Here is a 14,393-nt window from a genome sequence, read left to right on the forward strand (position 1 = left end):
TCAAATGGTAAACAAAGAAGGAGGGGAAGTTTTGTTTCTGCTATGGATCTTATCTAAGATAACAAATGTTAACACCCCATACCCACTCAAACCTCCTCCAGGGAAGTCTGATGTCAGCAAAACTTTGTATGTCACTGAAATGCCCTCAGGTATTGAGGTCTTAAAAATTAATTACTTTGGGCAAAAAAAAAATAGTCCTTGAAAATCTTAATTTCTGCAGCTGGAAAGCTGAAATGCAATTCAGATCCACTCACTGTTGAAACACAGGCTTCATTTCTATAATTTAGAGTACATTAAAATATCTGTAAATATATACATACAGAAAAATAAACATAGATGCAAATCTATTACATTTATTTGTTCTGCTTTTGCTTTGAAATTAAGTTTGTTGCCATTCTCCCAGGAAGAATTTGTTTTGTGAACATAACATTTTAAATAATTTTTTTTCATTGCAGTTTCAGTTTTAGAAAGGCAAGAAATCCACCACATCTGACTGCGCGGGGCTCTTTGATGGGCTGGGATGCTGCATGAATGATAAATACATCCGCAGACTCAGAGTAAATATTCAATGGCATGTAACTAAGGTATGAAGGAGTAAGTTTTATACACGTTGGCCACAGACGCCTTGTCATTTCCCAGTAAATTAAAGACCTATAAATTTATCGCATTGGTGCTCTTCCATGACTACAGAAACAGCCTGACCCTGTTTTGATGGAGTGTTCCATTCCCTACAGATAATGAGAGTGCGGTGCTGTTCCTGTGCATGCCGGGGCACCAATAAATTGAGCACAAACCCCTGGTTTTGGCTCTTCCGTTGGCGGTGACTCAGTGTTAGTCTTTCCTTCTTGCTGTTTTTTTCCCAGAACCTTGATTAGTCTCTTTGCCAGGAAAAAAAAAAAGTGCTCTGCTAATTACTGATAGACTTATAAGCTGTGTTTTGATAAGAGAAGCATAGCAGTAGGATGGAAATCTTTCTCCCATTGCAAATCAAATCATAGGGCACCAGTATTGCCTAACGTCCCCAGTTGCATCCCAGCACAAGTTGATGCAAAGTAATGGAGTTGAAGACCATACTTTCAGCCTGGGTTAATTTCAGACTCCAGATCTGTGTGCATCTGAGGTAGAACCACTACATTCTTTGCTTAAAATCCACTGGTTTTAAGAACCTTGCCTCTCTTCATAATACTAAATGTCAGACCTTGGTATGATTGCAAAGAGTCTCCTGCGGGAATGGATTGATGTTGTGCTTTGCAAGGAAAGGAGACTTCTGACGTGGTTCTGAGCTTACAAAGCAATCCTTGAGTGGTGCAAAGAGCAGGTGGGAGTGGGCAGGGGCAAGGAAGGAAAAACCTGTTGTTATGCCAGACTGAGGCCAAACCATGTGCTGTAAAGGGTCTGCCACATCCAAGCCATGATTTCCTTGTACAGGAAACTGTTGCTCTGTGGCTGAAGGATGAAGATTCTCCCTCCACACATTCCATGGGCACCTGCCTAGCTCCTGGTTAGCTCTGGACAAAGATGTTGCCAAGTGAAATTCAGAACTTCATAAGTGCTGAATGCTTTTCAACCCCAGGAGTAAAGTGTTCAAAATATCATGAACACAGGTGGCTCAGCATAAAAATAACCATGCCAGCACTACACAGTTGTTGGGTTTGTGTAATTACTGGGAATCAGGTTTTGATAAAGCTCAGTTACAAATTTTATAGACTTCAAGTCCCTCGATAATCAATGAAAAGAAGTGGCCAAGAGTAGAATGCCTATTTTGAGAATCAAGATGAGCTTTGAGATTTGGAATAATACCAGTGCTTCGAACTTTTGGTTCCATGTTGAGCCTACCCTGGGCCGGACTTGCCTATTTGATAAAATAAGGGTAGTTGTATTAGCTCAAAGTTCATTGAACCTTTTCTGCTTTTTTCCTGGGTTTTGTTGCAATACACATCTTTACCCCAGACCTGAAAAAGGATTAAAATGCCAGGAAGGAGACCGATCACTCAGCATTTCTAACCACATACCAGAAATCTCAAGACACATAGTTCTCACAAGATTTTCTCCTCTTTGTAGACCATAAAAGGCTCAGATAACCTTTCCAAAGCCCACTCTGATCTCTTTAGTAATTAAAAAATAAGTTTTTACTGAGAATCTAAGCTAGATTCCTACTGCAGTGATCACATTCAATCAATCCAATTTCACTCTAGCGGTTCAGAAGTTATTTATGCATTCATTCATTCATTAAGGCAAGTTTAACAGATGTCTTCATTCAAAACAAGATGCTAACATTCAAAACAAGGCTGTAACTATTGCAAACAAAGCCCTAAAGAACCACAGGGAGATATTTCCATATCCATTATTTAATTTCAGGTTGTGATGGGTGAATGATCTGTCTCTCTCTCATGTTAACTGTCCAGAAACAAACCAGAGCAGCAATGCTGTCGTTGTGGACGGAAGAGCACATTCACCTGGTCAGGCTCTGTGAGAAGCAGGCAAATGCTGTATCATCTAAACTGCAAACTGGTATGGTTCATTTTGCATTTTCCATTAACTTAACCATTGTGAAAGTGAATTTCAAATAAAGCAAGAGATTGATGTGCTTTCAGTGAGATTTCTGGGAATCGCAATCTTGGTAAGTCAGTAGTCGTAGCACGTGCTCTCGTGAAAGGTAAGGCAGTCTGGTAGAACCAGCCAGCGAGCTGACCGGCCAAATCACTTAGTGCCCATGGTACAAGTATTTCATATACTATTTATTTGGCTGTGCTGAAATGTTTCAGTCCTGGCTTTGCTGAAGGAGTTGCTGCTTTCAAAAATTCCAGCCATTGTCTCTCTTCCCCAAGTAGCGTACTTAAAGTTGATACCATTTATCTACTCTTCGTAGAGGGATATTCTTAAGCTGAAAGAGGGGACAGTTAGATATTAGAAATATTTTCCTGTGAGGGTGGGGAGGCCCTGGCCCAGGTTGCCCAGAGCAGTGGTGGCGGCCCCATCCCTGGAGGGGTTCAAGGCCAGGTTGGATGGGGCTTGGAGCCCCTGATCCAGTGGGAGGTGTTCCTGCCCATGGCTGGAGGTTGGACCTGGATGGGCTTTAGGCTTCCTTCCAGCCCAAATCGTTCTATGATTCTGTAATGAATTTTGGGCCCTGGCACAGTCTGCCTTTCCAGTACAGGTGTGTGCAGCAGGTGACACACAGTCCCCTAAGCTGCTAAAGATCATAAATGTCATAAGACAATGAATGTCCTGCTGTAAGGAGCGATGCTTTTACCACTTAGTTAATTTGCAGCTTACATTTTGTTCTTACTGAAGACAGATCAAATGGGACCTGCCCTGAGAGGGAAGAACTGCTGCAAACACAAAAAAATCATTTATTGGGATATGTGTCTGATAGTAAAAAGGCTCAAGCCACTACCGTGTGCTGTCTAGAAACTTTCAACCGTTTCTTTATCAGCCATTTGCCAAAGGTCTTTTATTTATTTATTTATTTATTTTACAGTTAGGAGGTGATTTTTTTTATTTCAGTAATCTGAGCCGAAGATTTTAGGAAAAGGAGTAAAGAAACAAGGGATGAAAAGGAGTGATGCAAGATTTTGAGTAAAACGCCCATTCAAGGCTGCGATGCCCTTTAGTGCAGAAACAGTGGCATCTAGTGGGCAGGTTTTCGGATAAGAAAAGACAAGGGTTAGCAGAACTTGAATGTAAAAGTCAGCGATTAAAGCTAATGATATGTTTATCTCCTTCAATATTTTCCAGAATTGTAATAATTGTTGTAATTCTTTTCTGTAAAAGCATTTAGAAATCAATTATTTTGCCAGCATTCCCATCCTTCAGTACACAACTTTCAGAAGTAGACGTCTTCCTATTTTCATTACATTGAGCCCTTTCATGGCTTTCACATGCAAATTCTAATTGCTCAGTGTCATATAGATTATAGTAAATCTTCACTCATCAGAAAAGGCAGTGAGTTTCATGCATGTCTGAAAGTCTAGCATTTTTCCACAAGATTTTAGACATGGACAAACAAGAACGTCCAACTGGTCCTTGAACACAGTTGATCTGATTCAACTGTAGATGATTTCAAGTGGTCAGTTCTACAGTGGAACAGAAATGTAGATACATTTGAGAGAGTTTACTTTTGTAAAGAAGCTTATGTGCTGGAATTCTAGAAATGCTGGTAGTGGCTTTCATCTGAATCTGAATGCAAAGATGGGATTTTTTTGCCCAATGGCTGGGTGAATCGCTCTGACACAAACGTGGGCTAAAGACTATTAACACTGTACTAAAATCTTTGCCCTTATGAAGTGGGAGAGAGCATGGAACAGACACCTGGAAGTGCTTCACCTTTCTTTGTTTCTAGTTTTCTCCTTGTAAATTAGACCAAATAATACCTAACTATTCTTTGGAGGTACCTATAAGAGATCCTTCAACCCTAATGTGGAACAACGAACAATCTCTATTCCACATTTGCTTTAGGATTAGCTCAGCATTACTGAGGTAGACCTAAAAGCTACTATTTAACCTTGCTAGTTATCTGGCTCATGACTGAATATAAGTAGATGGGAGTTCTTTTATTTTGGAGAAGAAATCAAATCAACTTTCACTGGAGTGAAATTTGGCATAAGTGGGATCAGCGTGAATTTTTCACTGCACAAGAAAAAAAGAGCCAGGATTTCACTTAATGACTTTAACTTCAATTGAGATATGCAAATGGAGATCTGTGTATTGAGAGTATTATAAATGAAGCACACAATAGCAGACTGATTATACTTTTTTACACTCCCAGATTTAATCTATGATTTTGTCTTGGCAGTAGAGGAAAGCAAGCCTTTGATGCTTTGAGATTTAAATTATTTCCTTGGAGTCATCTAGGAGAGCTCTCTTACTGGAAGGAAAGCACACTAGAAGGACTGTTGATCTTTTTCAGACTACCAAATTCTCTGTTGCAGCAGTAATTACCTTTTGTACCTTCATAAAACTGTTTTTTGCTACCATTCCTCAGGTTCTTAGTGTGACCGCAGCGAGGAACTCGGAAAGTTACTTTGGTGCAGTCATATCTAATTCTATTGCTATGACAGATTGTAACAGTCATTTAAGAGCCATCAAGACATGTTTCATGTTGTTTCGCAGATACCATGTGTTTGCCATCTGACTGTAGGAGAGAGTCTATACCAAGGCATGAGTAATAAAGGCACACGGGCAGAGAAAGAGATGGCTGGATGCATGTCCCCGACCTGGCAGAATTAGAAAGCAAAGGGAAAGGTTGTGCAGAGAAACCACAAAATGATTATATTGCACCATAGTCCTTCCCAGCTGCTCATCCTAAAAAGTCCTCTGATGTTTCCTTAATACTTTGCAATATTGAGCCTCAGTTCCAGTGATTTTTTTTCCAGCACATAGTATGGGAGACAAAATTATATGAAAATATGTGAATCAAGCTTTTATTATGAAACGATACGTGAAATACTCATCAGGTAATTAAACATAGATTAGTTGCATAAACATTATGTCTTCAGACAATATTGTTATTTAACCTAGAACTGTAATTATGGATTTCTCCGAAGTCCAGCAAGCTGGCCTTCTCTTCATGTTTATATTCCCCAGTTTTCTCTGGACCTTTCTCTCGAAGTTCCTTTTGCTTCAGACCATCTGCAGCTATACCCTTAAAAAGCACGCCCTAGGGCTGATCAGTGATTTCTTCTCGCCCATATCTCAGAAACTGGGGAAACCCCTTGATTTATTTATTCATACATGCAATCATTACTGGTAGAAAATGTATGGTGATCTATAACATATCTTGCCATGTATAGTTGGAAGTTTTCCTATATCACTAGCTATTGCGAAAAGGCTCGCCTCTACAATGAGCACATAGCCAATGCAGGAATAATCTTGTCCTCCTTATCACAATCATAGTATAGATCCTCTTCAGCGCCTGTGAAGAGATCTGCAGGAAAAAAAATAAGAAACTATAATTAAAACACATGCTGACATTGACTGTACTAATGACATACAAAGGGCTTCAGATCGTTTCAGCATTGTTCTAACATTAATTCTTCACAATAGCCTGTGAGCAGGGTAGAAGGGAGCCAGCGTTCAGCTGTGTCTCAGCTGGAAGATTATTTGACCACTGCCAACTTACCTCCTACGACTAAGATTTGGGAATTTTATGTTTTTGTTTTTAAATAAGTTTCAGACCTTTGGTTTCTTGTGGATTAACACAGCTCAATTCAAGTCTACCACAACATCCAGGTTTTCAAAGGTGTTTAGACAAATACAGGTACAAATAGAAAGCAGAATTTTAAGCAGACAAACTTTCTGTCTTTTGAAACAGATCAGCCTTGACAGGCACCATGTCTTTATTCTAGTGCTTAAAAGCTTTTGAAAGTATGAAGCTAAATCTGAAACTTTTATGCTAAAAAGTTGAGTGTGAGTGATATTGCATCGCTATTACAGTGACGGTTCAAATTTATCCCAGCTGACAAATTTCATGTTTAAAGAAAGTGAGCAGAAAGGCTTATCCTGTTATAAAAATATAAAGGTGAAGGTATATCTTCTATTTTTCAGCATCACAAGTGGTTATTGGGTAACTGGAAGAGTTTAATATGTGCATTTTACAATCCTAGACGTTCCTTAGCTTGGAGCATCACTTTTTTTTAATAGCGGTGAGTTGACATAACTGCATGTAAAACACATAAGGAAGAAAAGGATATTCGTATCACAAACCTAATGTCAAGGAGTATTGTTGGGGTGTGTCACTCTGTCATCAGTTGCTTGTGAGTAGTACCTGGTTTCTGCACTGTGCTCTGGAGCCTATTTTCCCACTGAACTCTGATGCATTTGATGAAATCAGCCCCTAGCAAATTATCACAGCTCAGATGTGGCTCAACTCCTAGCAGGTCAGGCTGCATCTTAGGCTCAAGGATGACAACTAGGAGTTTAATCCTGCCACAGACCTACAGAGAGCTAAGAGGACAAGTACAAGACTTAAATAGATGAGTTGGGAAAGGAGCGCAAGTGGACAGGAAAGAAACAGAAGCAATCTGTAGCAATATTAATAAGAATGTTGTGCAGCCACCAACTTGTATCTGTATAGCAGAAATGCTTAACGAAATGTTTTCTCAACATGAACAGAAATGCAGTGCCACACTTGATGCCTTCTGTTCCCTGGCACTACTCTGTTGCCAAACGCCTTTCAGCACCAGGTACCTTCTCTAGCCATTGGTTATTCTCTCCTCTTCCAATTTGTGGCTCTGCCTTTTGTTATGAAGAAAGAAATACACATTGTAAATATATATATATATACCGATAGCAGGGTAGGCAAAACCATTAGATCGGATGGACTAAGTCCCTGTTGCAGTGTGGCAGGCAATGTGGGTTCAACCAGTGTTCAAGAAATTGTTCTTCTGATCTCTGTTCCAGGCGCTGGAGGTAAAGCATGTACTCCTGTTTAAAGAAAAGAAAAAAGTAATTTAATTACGTAAGCACTCCAGCCCAACGTCAGGCCAATGAACCAGGAGAATATTACAGCTTGTATAGGAACAACAATCTGACCTCCATCTGGAACAAAACTTACTTTTAAGAAGTCACAGTGCATTTGGGCTCATGAGCTTTGTGAACATGAGACACATTTGTTTTTTTTCAAATGACACCCCATCGCTTTGCCCAGTAGGCATTGCCAGAGTAGAAGCTGTAGCGTAAACCCTTTGCACTGGCACTGTTCCTGCTGTCATCCACTTCACTGCTCTCTGTGCTGACCAGAGGGGTTGGTACAGTGGGTGCCAGCAGGAAGCGTTTTACTGTGCTTTCTGTCCCCACTGCCCAGGGAGAGTTGGCTCAAATCCCTCCAGGAGACCGCACTCTGAATTTGCAAAGAACGGACTCTATAACTGAGAAGATGCCGCACGATAAAAAGCAGAGTCTCGGTCAAAGTAAGATTAAAACACGATGATAACCTAAATGACATATTTTAAATACAGGAAAAGGGCCGATCTTGCTGTCTGTAACTGGATTTTTGACTGAAACAGCACCGTGGAAGTCAAACAGTGTCACAAAGAATTGCAAATTAAATTCCTCAGCTCAGCATGATCTGGCGTGATACAAACAGCTTTTGCTTAAAATAGATGAACAGAGGTCGGTTCATCTCAGCATTTGTTTCATTCTGCTACAAAGAATCCATAGAAAATAATTTTTTCTGCTTGAGCCCATGGTAAAGCCATGCACCTTCATTCCCAATGGAAAATCTCCGTGTTCTGCATGGCAGGGGGGATAGATTTTTTTTATTGGAAGATGTTTCCTTTTCTATTGAAAACCTTTACATTCAGTGAGAAAACAAATACTCTTTATATTTGTGTTTTCTTACAGAAAGACAGCATTGATGCAGAGGAAAAAAAAAAATAAGAAGAAGGTTGGAATTTCACAACAAGTGTTTGCTGCCAATCGTGGTGGGACATGGCGAGGACAGAGCAGAAGAGGTCAGTAATCAAACACTTCTCCAGCCCTGGATCCTTCTACTTCCCACCCAGAATCATAGAATGCCTCGAGTTGGAAGGGACCCATCAGGATCATCAAATCCAACTCCCTGCTCCTCACAGAACTACCTAAAACTAAACCATATGAATAAGTCATATGCATGCACGTAGCTTCCTGCAAAACATAGGTGGGAGCTGTATTCCCACTAATTTTCCAAAACTACAAGGCTCATTTCCCAACAGCTTAGAAATCAACCCAGTCACGAATGTTGTGGTCAGCAGCAAAGCCTTCTGGTTTTTGGCTCTGCTGTGCAGTCTTCATCGTACAGGATTGTTACCAAGCACAGTGCAACACTCCTGCGACAGCTTTGGTTTGTAGTGGCTGTCACAAAGAAATATTTTCACTGGGAGAGGTGTATGGCCGGCCAGCCAAGTGGGTTCTTTTTTGGCTGGGATACAATAACCATTGGGAAAGGAAAACCAGGAGATACCTCCACAAGCCAGGCGTGCCTTGAGCTCTGTCCTGCAAGGTATGTAGCATTCTACAGTTCCTACAAAGTCCAGAAGGGTTCGGCACCTTGCTAAACTGAGCCCTTGTAGCCCTCGTACACGCACAGTCTGTTGTGTGCTTTCGAGTTTCTGTGGGGTTTGCTTCTTCAGAGCCGTGCAATTTTAGCACAGCTTATTTGCTTTGGAAAGAAACAGGCAGTAATTTTAAAATACCTTAAGTACCTCTTGAGAAGTGCAGAATTATGTGTCATGTTGTCAAAGCAAGTAAAACAGGAGGCTCCTTAATTCTTTTTCTTTTGTTGTAATGTAGTTTAAAAATAAATACATGTACCTATCCCGTGCAAAAACTATGTTGTTGCGTTAAGCTAGCAACTACAAACTTCTATAATATCACAACAAACCATCCTATCTGCAGCAATTATAAATAAGGGGATAAAAGTAACTGATTTTAAAAGCGAGTTGAGAGCTACCTCAATCTCCACAGTGACCGCTCACACCTCCATCTCCCTTCTGCCTCCAGTGCAGAATGTACTGCGAGCAGAAGACATTTCCTGTTATGTAGTTTTTCAGGAACAACCTGATGAAATCTACGTTTCTATAAATGAAAAGCCACTTTCTTCTCAAAATTTAATCGGCATTTTTGAACCGTGATAAATAATTTCCGTGTTCTGCAAGTATATGTTTCCTGAGCAAGATTCAGCATTCACAGAATGCTGCTTAACAGTAATTGAGAGGTTTCTAAAGGGTTTGTAATATATTGTGGGAGAACTCAGCTGCTTAAAAGGGTGATATTAATACAATATTGTTTGTAATTAAATCTATAAAAACTTACTACTAAGCACAAATGTTTTGTGAGGTTGGTTTGTTTTTTTCTATTTTAGTTAATGGAATTTAAAAATAAAATTAATAAATCACCCTCATTGGCTCATCAGGGAATCCAGCTTTTCTTGGTCTGTCTTCACGACGAGTTCTCAGAATCTGTTTGGCATCTTTTTCAGCCAAAATCGGTGAAGTGTCTGAAGACAGAAAAGCAGAAATTAGTTCTGAAATCACCAAAAAGTTAATATTGTATCTCTAAGTTGTAAAATGAAACATCTCCAAACCTGATTTTTGTCTATATACAAAGTGTTCTTTCACTACAGCCCCTTCCCAGGGGATATTGCATTCCAGGAGGTACGAATGGAATTTTAAACCATTTTTATACTTGTGCTTTCTATAGTTCTCCCACTATGAAGCAAACCCTATGTTGTTCATATTACTCTCTAAAAATGAGAAAATATAACAGCACCACCTAACCACTGCTGTTAGTAACTCTTCCAATACTTCCTTCTCGTTTACTTTGTTTTGGTTTGTAGGATTATTTACAATGTAATAAGTTAGACTTTTGTTGCAAAGGGAGATTGCACTGAACATTTAGCTTGCAGGACCATGGTGAAATAATGTAAGCCAGCTCATAAAATTAAACATTTTGCTATTACAATAAATGAGTACAATGTGGTAATGCAGAGAGAAAAAAATATCTAATACAATAGCATGATTGTTAAAAAACTATTTTTATATTGCAGGCTTTACATGATAAGTATTAAAAATGAAATGTGAAGATACTAAAATACCAGGTTGAAGAACTAACACTATTGTAATCTGCTCTACATACATTGCAGGTTTGTTTATATAAACTCCTACCTGTAAAAGTGGTCATCAGGGCCAAAAAGCAGACAAACACACATAAAATCTTCATTTTGGTTCTGCCTTCTTTCAGTCTGTTCCAAAATGAGCAACGCTGACTGAGGCACGAGCCTATTTGAAGTAGCTACGTCAGTCGCAAGTGTTTGTTTATGCTTTAACGAATTCGGGTGATAGTATGATTTCAAAGACATCTGGCCCGAAGTTTTGAATCAGGCTATTATCTGCTCACACATTCTCAGCATAACTGTGTTCCTGAGGGAAAGAAAATAAAAGACCTTTCTTCCACTTCGGGCTTCAGAGTTATGCTGGATATTCTGGATTTCTGAAAACAAAACACATCACCCTACAGCTCGTGTAGGAAGCAAGGGTTTCAGGTGCCCAAGATAAACAATTGGGTTTTAAAAGAAACAATTGCCCATTTCTGCACATGAATCTCAAAGAGGCCCATTCCTCAGAAATTGTCTCCAAGACAGATCATATTAATGTGGTTTAACTCTAGCGAAGCCAAATTATCACAGCTGAGAGATTTTTATCAAATTAATAGAACCATGCAGATAAAAATTCACATAATTCTTCTCTTTGCAGGTCAAGTTTGTAGAAAACAGGATTATAAATGCCCTTAACTAGTGAACAGAGCGTGAAGCAAGAATGTGGGTTTAACAAACGTCGTTGCAAGCTGCTTGTTTCTGCCTTGAGAAGCGTGACTGCCCAGATCCATCCCGAGCAGCACCGTGCTGGACCAGCAGCACCAGCATCACCATCTGTGGGAAAAGAAGTAAGTGTTCCTTTTAATTACAGCATATAAAACAGGTAGGCAGAATTGATCAGCGGTGCTCACACAAGGGATGTGAGTACCAAGGGAAAGGTGCATCCCCACACCTCCTGCAGCACGGAGGTTTGCCAGCGGAGCAGCCTTGCTCTTCTGTGCCTTTTTATTCTCCAAAGCAGCAGTGTTTGTTCTGTTTGTGCTGCTGTGTCTGCGCAGGGCAGCCGGTTTTGGTGAAATCCAGCAGAGAGCTGTGAGTCTCAAATGTTCAGATGCAGAAAGGTTCAAGAAATCCAATAGCTGGTCAAAGAGTGAGCCTCCATGGTGAATGTCCCTTCGGACGGACACCTCTGGGATGTCCTCACGTCAGTAGTGCAGTGTGGGGCTGGATTAGCTCAACTACTCACACAGCTCCTTGTGAGGTTATAAAAATGTGACAGAACCATGGGCTAAAACGGAGAGTGCAGCGTGCTTGAGGGCTTGGCCCGTGTGAAGGTGGGTGATGGAATTGCAGCAGTCCGGAGGCTGAGCAGTTATGGTCCCATTGTGGGACTTCTCTTGCAAACCCGAGTGTTGTCAGCATGTGGAGGATTTGTGGTTTTCGCTGTGTTTGGAGATACCAAACATAACTGTATGAGATGTGCAAGGTCCAACAGAAAAAACATGAGACTGACATTACAGCCCAGGAACCAAGAGTGGGAGGGGAGAGACAAAGGGGTGCGTATGGAATATGTTCTGACCGGTCACAGCGAGACAAGGCTCAGCTGAATCGCTTCACTTGGCACGAGCGTAGATGTATTCAAACAGAGATGTTTTCTTGCCGTCAGTTGGAAAATGTTAGTGTGGAATTAAGGGAGGAAGCAGTTACGGCTGGGGTCACAACAGCACGAACAGCAGGCACAGAGCCCGAAGCCCAAAGCCAAAGCCCGGCTGAGAGGGTTGGGGTTGTTCAGCCTGGAGAGAAGGCTCTGGTGAGACCTCAAAACAGCTTCCAGCACTGAAAGGGGCTCCGGGAAAGCTGGGGAGGGACTTTTTACAAGGGCCTGGAGTGATGGGATGAGGCAGAATGGCTTCAAATTGGAGGAGGGGAATTTAGATGGGATCTGAGGAAGAAATGTTTTCCTGTGAGGGCGGTGGCTGCCCCATCCCTGGAGGTGCTCATGGCCAGGTTGGCTGGGCCTTGGAGCCCCGCTCCAGCGGGAGGTGCCCCTGCGCACGGCGGGGGCGGAACCGGCTGCGCTTTGCAGTCCCTTCCAGCCCACCTTGGCTCCCTCCGTGCCCACGTGCTTCCGGTCGCCGCCGCCTCCTGGCAACGCGCACTTCCGCTTCCGGCGTCCCCGCGGCGCCCACGGGGAGCGGCCGGGGAGGCTCGCCGCGGGGCCGGGACCTGCTCCTCCCGGGGGAAGCGGCGCCTTCGGCCCCGGGGCCCGGCGGAAGCGGGCCGGCCGCGGCAGCGAGGCACTTGGCCCCGCGGCGGGGTTCGAGGATGCGCCTGGAGCGAGGGCGCCGCTCCCGGGCCGGCCCCGCCGCCCGCCCGGGCTGTGGGAGGGGTTAGGGCGACGAGGCGAGAGGCCGAGGGATGGAAGGGACCGGGAGCGGCTTGGCCTCCTCGGTGGTGGCGGACGGGAACCTGGTGCTATGGACGCTGTGCTCAGTGTTGCTGCCGGTGCTGCTCACGCTGTGGTGCAGCTTCCAGCGGTCCCGGCGGCAGCTCCTGATCCGGGACATCTTTCGGAAGAGCAAACATGACTGGCACTACACGGACCTCTTCGGGCAGCCGTCCTACTGCTGCGTGTGCGCCCAGCACATCCTCCAGGGAGCCTTCTGCACCTGCTGCGGGCTCCGCGTCAGCGAGGGCTGCCTCAAGAAGGCCGACCAGCTCTTCCTCTGCAAGGAAATCATGATGAGGAGCAACGGCGGAGCCCCCGGCCCCATGCCGCACCGCTGGATCCGGGGCAACGTCCCGCTCTGCAGCTGCTGCCTGGTGTGCAAGCAGCAGTGCGGCACGCAGCCCAAGCTCTGCGACTACAGGTACTGCCTGAGAAAGTTTGATACCGCTTCAGTGTTGTGTTTTCCACAGGGTTGTTGGAGCGCGCTACCCCAGAGATCCCGCCAGAGGCGAATATGAAACTGTTAAGCTTAAGAGTTTCATATTCGACCATTCGACTGAGAGCTTAAAAGAACTCTTTAAGAGCTTAGAATTAAAGTAGATGCTTGTAGGTAATCAGAGTGATAGACTGCATCTGATGTTCGCTTGTTCTCGACGTTGTATTGTAGAATCATAGAATAGTTAGGGCTGGAAGGGACCCTAAAGATCATCTTGTTCCAACCCCCTGCCGTGGGCAGGGACATCCCACTGGCTCAGGCTGCCCAAGGCCCATCCAACCTGGCCTGGAACACCTCCAGGGATGGGGCAGCCACAGCTTCCCCTGGCAACCTGAATTGGCTGTTGTATCATTACGTATAAAAGGCTTCTCATGTCCAGGAGAGATGATATTTTAGGGGATGGCCTTAAAAACGTTCTAACACGCTTGTCATTTGTACAGTGGGTAGCCTGAGCAATTTGAGTGGCACAGCTCAGTTCAGAGCATGGAAATATGTATGCCTCTCTGCAAAACTGGCATCAGCTTAGTGTAAACTTGAACAACCAACTATCCTGTAGCTGGTTTGTGTGGTTTATTTTTAAGGATACTAAAAAAAAAGTTAATGGGAAGTTTCAAAATCTACTGTGATATCGCCTATTGTTAGCTTGCAGTAAGAGTGGTTTAAAAATATCAAGGAACCATTTAACAGGCCTGCACTGTTATCACTTAGGCTGCTTGCAGAGTTGTCAGCATGATGCCAAAATGTATTCTATACCAAAATGCAGTGCTAGCGGTCTAGGTGCTGGGGTACGGTTAAGTGTTACTTCAGCCTTCTCCAAGGATGTCATGTTTCCAGCATGTATTTCTGCCAGCTTTTGCTTTGTTTCCTTGTGATAC

The 14,393-nt window shown here is 42.9% G+C and overlaps 2 protein-coding genes across 3 annotated transcripts in view; one reads left to right on the forward strand and one right to left on the reverse strand.

Moving 5' to 3' along the window:
- Window positions 1–5,409: 5,409 nt before the first annotated feature.
- C18H17orf67 (chromosome 18 C17orf67 homolog) lies at window positions 5,410–10,800 on the reverse strand. Its single transcript, XM_009563922.2, has 4 exons — window positions 10,644–10,800; window positions 9,876–9,976; window positions 7,286–7,425; window positions 5,410–5,926 (listed from the first exon to the last, which is right to left on the reverse strand). The coding sequence occupies exons 1-3, from the start codon at window positions 10,696–10,698 to the stop codon at window positions 7,309–7,311; spliced, it is 273 nt and encodes a 90-aa protein (XP_009562217.1). The 5' UTR covers window positions 10,699–10,800; the 3' UTR covers window positions 5,410–5,926; window positions 7,286–7,308.
- Window positions 10,801–12,738: 1,938 nt separating this feature from the next.
- DGKE (diacylglycerol kinase epsilon) overlaps window positions 12,739–14,393 on the forward strand; it is a 28,832-nt gene continuing 27,177 nt past the window's right edge. For both annotated transcript variants that reach the window (XR_008452791.1, XM_009564013.2), the window contains exon 1: window positions 12,739–13,443. Coding sequence is in view for 1 of the 2 variants with exons in the window: in XM_009564013.2 (XP_009562308.2) it covers window positions 12,992–13,443 (452 nt within the window). In the remaining variant the exon portion in view is untranslated. The remainder of the gene's footprint in view (window positions 13,444–14,393) is intronic.

Source organism: Cuculus canorus, chromosome 18 (genome assembly GCF_017976375.1).
Source record: "Cuculus canorus isolate bCucCan1 chromosome 18, bCucCan1.pri, whole genome shotgun sequence".
Classification (NCBI taxonomy): Eukaryota; Metazoa; Chordata; class Aves; order Cuculiformes; family Cuculidae; genus Cuculus; species Cuculus canorus.